Source organism: Salvelinus fontinalis, chromosome 34 (genome assembly GCF_029448725.1).
Source record: "Salvelinus fontinalis isolate EN_2023a chromosome 34, ASM2944872v1, whole genome shotgun sequence".
In the NCBI taxonomy this organism is placed as follows: Eukaryota; Metazoa; Chordata; class Actinopteri; order Salmoniformes; family Salmonidae; genus Salvelinus; species Salvelinus fontinalis.
Window position 1 is genome coordinate 25,682,894 of NC_074698.1, and position 4,092 is coordinate 25,686,985.

Here is a 4,092-nt window from a genome sequence, read left to right on the forward strand (position 1 = left end):
AGGGCTTTGTGATGGCCACTCCAATACCTTGACTTTGTTGTCCTTAAGCCATTTTGCCACAACTTTGGAAGTATGCTTGGGGTCATTGTCCATTTGGAAGACCCCTTTGCGACCAAGCTTTAACTTCCTGACTGATGTCTTGAGATGTTGCTTCAATATATCCACATAATTGTCCTTCTCATGAAGCCATCTATTTTGTGAATTGCCGCAGTCCCTCCTGCAGCAAAGCACCCCCACAACATGATGCTGCCACACCCGTGCTTCATAGTTGGGATGGTGTTCTTCGGCTTGTAAGCCTCCCCCTTTTTCCTCCAAACATAATGATGGTCATTATGGCCAAACAGTTCTATTATTGTTTCATCAGACCAGAGGACATTTCTCCCAAAAGCACGATCTTTGTCCCCATGTGCAGTTGCAAACCGTAGTCTGGCATTTTTATGGCGGTTTTGGAGCAGTGGCTTCTTCCTTGCTGAGCGGCCTTTCAGGTTATATCAATATAGGACTCGTTTTACTGTGGATATAGATACTTTTGTACCTGTTTCCTCCAGCATCTTCACAAGGTCCTTTGCTGTTGTTCTGGGATGGATTTGCACTTTTCGCACCAAAGTACGTTCATCTCTAGGAGACAGAACGCGTCTCCTTCCTGAGCAGTATGATGGTTGCATGGTCCCATGGTGTTTACACTTGCATACTATTGTTTCTACAGATGAACGTGGTACCTTCAGACATTTGGAAATTGCTCCCAAGGATAAACCGGACTTCTGGAGGTCTACAATTTTTTTTCTGAGGTCTGATTTCTTTTGATTTTCCCATGATGTCAAGCAAAGAGGCACTGAGTTTGAAGGTAGGCCTTGAAATACATCCACAGGTAAACCTCCAATTGACTCAAATGATGTCAATTAGCCTATCAGAAGCTTCTAAAGCCATGACATAATTTTCTGGAATTTTCCAAGCTGTTTAAAGGCACAGTCAACTTGGTTTATGTAATCTTCTGATACAGGGAATTATAAGTGAAATAATCTGTCTGTAAACAATTGTTGGAAAAATGACTTTTGTCATGCACAAAGTAGATGTCCTAACAGACATCGTGGCTATCTGTAATTACTTTCGCTATTTTGGAGCCATTTCTGAACATGGCGCCAATGTAAAGCCACGATTTGTGGCTATAAATATGCACATAATCGAACAAAACATAAATGTATTGTATAACATGATGTCATATGACTGTCATCTGATGAAGTTGTTCAAAGGTTAGTGATTAATTGTATCTCTATTTGTGGGTTTTGTGAAAGCTATCTTTTCTGTGAAAAAATGGCGGTGTGTTTTTGGATATTGTGGTGAGCTAACATAAATGTATGTTGTGTTTTCGCTGTAAAACATTTTAAAATCGGACATGTTGGCTGGATTCACAAGATGTTTATCTTTCATTTGCTGTATTGGACTTGTGATTTCATGAAATTAAATTATATTATATCCCTGTGGCGCTAGGCTATGCTATGCTAGTCAGCGTTTCTGATGAGAATGATCCCGTCTTCCGGGATGGGTAGTCCAGAAAGGTTTTAACTAACCTCCAAACGAGCTTCAATGCCATACAGCTCTCCTTCCGTGGCCTCCAACTGCTCTTAAATGCAAATACAAAAAAATGCATGCTATTCAACCGATCATTGCCCGCACCTGCCCGCCCATCCAGCATCACTACTCTGGATGGCTCGGACTTAGAATACGTGGATAACTACAAATACCTAGGTGTCTGGCTAGACTGTAAACTCTCCTTCCAGACTCACATTAAGCATCTCCAATCCAAAATTAAATCTAGAATCGGCTTCCTATTTCGCAACAAAGCATCCTTCACTCATGCTACCAAACATACCCTCGTAAAACTGACCATCCTACCAATCCTCGACTTCGGCGATGTCATCTATAAAATAGCCTTCAACACTCTACTCAACAAATTGGATGCAGTCTATCACAGTGCCATCCGTTTTGTCACCAAAGCCCCATACACTACCCACCACTGCGACCTATACGCTCTCGTTGGCTGGCCCTCGCTTCATACTCGTCGCCAAACTCACTGGCTACAAGTTATCTACAAGTCTCTGCTAGGTAAAGCCCCGCCTTATCTCAGCTCGCTGGTCACCATAGCAGCACCCACTCGTAGCACGCGCTCCAGCAGGTATATCTCACTGGTCACCCCCAAAGCCGAATCCTATTTTGGTCGCCTTTCCTTCCAGTTCTCTGCTGCCACTGACTGGACCGAACTGCAAAAATCCCTGAAGCTAGAGATTCCCATCTCCCTCAATAGCTTTAAGCACCAGCTGTCACAGCAGCTCACAGATCACTGCACCTGTTCATAGGCCATCTGTATACAGCCCATCTATCTACCTCATCCCCATACTGTATTTATTTATTTTGCTCTTTTGCACCCCAGTATCTATATTGCACATCCATCTTCTGCACACCTACCATTCCAGTGTTTAATTGACATATTTTAATTACTTCGCCACCATGTTCTATTTATTGTCTTAACTCCCTTATTTTACCTCATTTGCACTCACTGTATATAGACTTTTTGTTTTCTTTTTTTTCCACTGTATTATTGACTGTATGTTTTGTTCATTCCATGTGTAACTCTGTGGTCTATGTGTCGAACTGCTATTCTTTATTCTTGGCCAGGTCGCAGTTGCAAATGAGAACTTGTTCTCAACTAGCCTACCTGGTTAAATAAAGGTGAAATAAAAATAAATAAATAAATAGCTATATTTTTTAATGTAAAGGGGGGATATGAAACATTACATTAAAGTATTACTACTTGTGGTGGATAAAACATATTTAAGACACTTAAGCAGAGCATTCATCAGTACTGGTCTTCATTTTATTCATATGGAGAGAGAGTGCCCCCTGTTGGTGCATCAACAACACTAGCACCATGTATTTAACAGGTGTATCATTGTGTTATTATCTGATACATCATTATAATTGTTACTCATGTCTCCCCTTGTCATGGTCTACTGGTCATACCATACATGTGTCTGTGTGTTTGTGCACGTCCTTCCTTTCTCTACCAGATGGTTTTTGTACAGCTATTCTCATTCGTTTAACCATAGTAAATCTCTAGCACAGTAATACAATGCAGAGTCCTCTGGCTTCAACTGGCTCATGTGCAGATAGAAATTAGTGCTGTCCTTCGATGCTGTGAATCTGCCCTGTACTACCTGGGCATTGCTCTTACTACTGTCAGAATAATAGTAAATGATCCATTCAAGTCCTTTTCCAGGTGCCTGGCGGATCCAGTTCATATGACTGCTGCTTAGAGTTAATCCACTACAGGCACATGTGAGTTTGAGGGATCCCATGGGGGTCCCCTGGACTGACTGTTCAGCCTGTGTGAGTACGATCTGACAGTGGACACCTGAGGAGGGAGAGGAATGACAGGTCAGATCAATCAAGGAGTCACATCAGTATCACAGCAACACAAGTTATACTGATCAGACTACAGTCAGGAACTCACAGGAGGCAGCTGCCAGCAGCAACAGCAGAGATGCAGGGAACATGGTTTGTGTTGAAGCTGAACTGGTGAGCTGCTCTTCTCTACTCTCCAGGACTCAGAGGGGCGTACTAGGACTCTCAGATACAGAGAGCTTTTTATATAGGGGGAGGAAGAGGGATAGAAAGGAAGAAGGGCTAGGTGAAATTTGCATAAGGTGAGGATATATATAGTTCATGAAATATCAGTGGGGGATAATGTTAGGCAGGACTGTGATACAATGAGCCTTACACTCTGTCAATATTTTTTGTTTCACAACCCATTAGTGCTAATTGTCTCCACTCATTAAAGTTTTAATCATTCATATGATAAAGGTGGCCAATACCGAACAAGAAGATCTAAGCTGTGTACTATCAAAAAGATACAAAGTATTATGATATAAATAATATATATTATTGTTGCATATATCTTTTTCATATCATATTTCTTTGTACAGTGCTTTGATCTTCATGAATGAGTTCATTGATAGTTTAGACATCAATTAGAATACCATCAATTCATATCAGGAGTATAATTGGCAAACAATGGGCTTGTATTTGTTTACCAAT

General features: G+C 41.3%; 1 gene segment (V, D, J or C); it reads right to left on the bottom strand.

The window, feature by feature from the left end:
- Positions 1–2,856: 2,856 nt before the first annotated feature.
- LOC129833604 (Ig heavy chain V region-like) lies at positions 2,857–3,572 on the bottom strand. The segment is given in 2 exon segments: positions 2,857–3,409; positions 3,509–3,572. Coding segments are annotated over 2 exon segments (366 nt in total).
- Between the last annotated feature and the right edge of the window lie 520 nt (positions 3,573–4,092).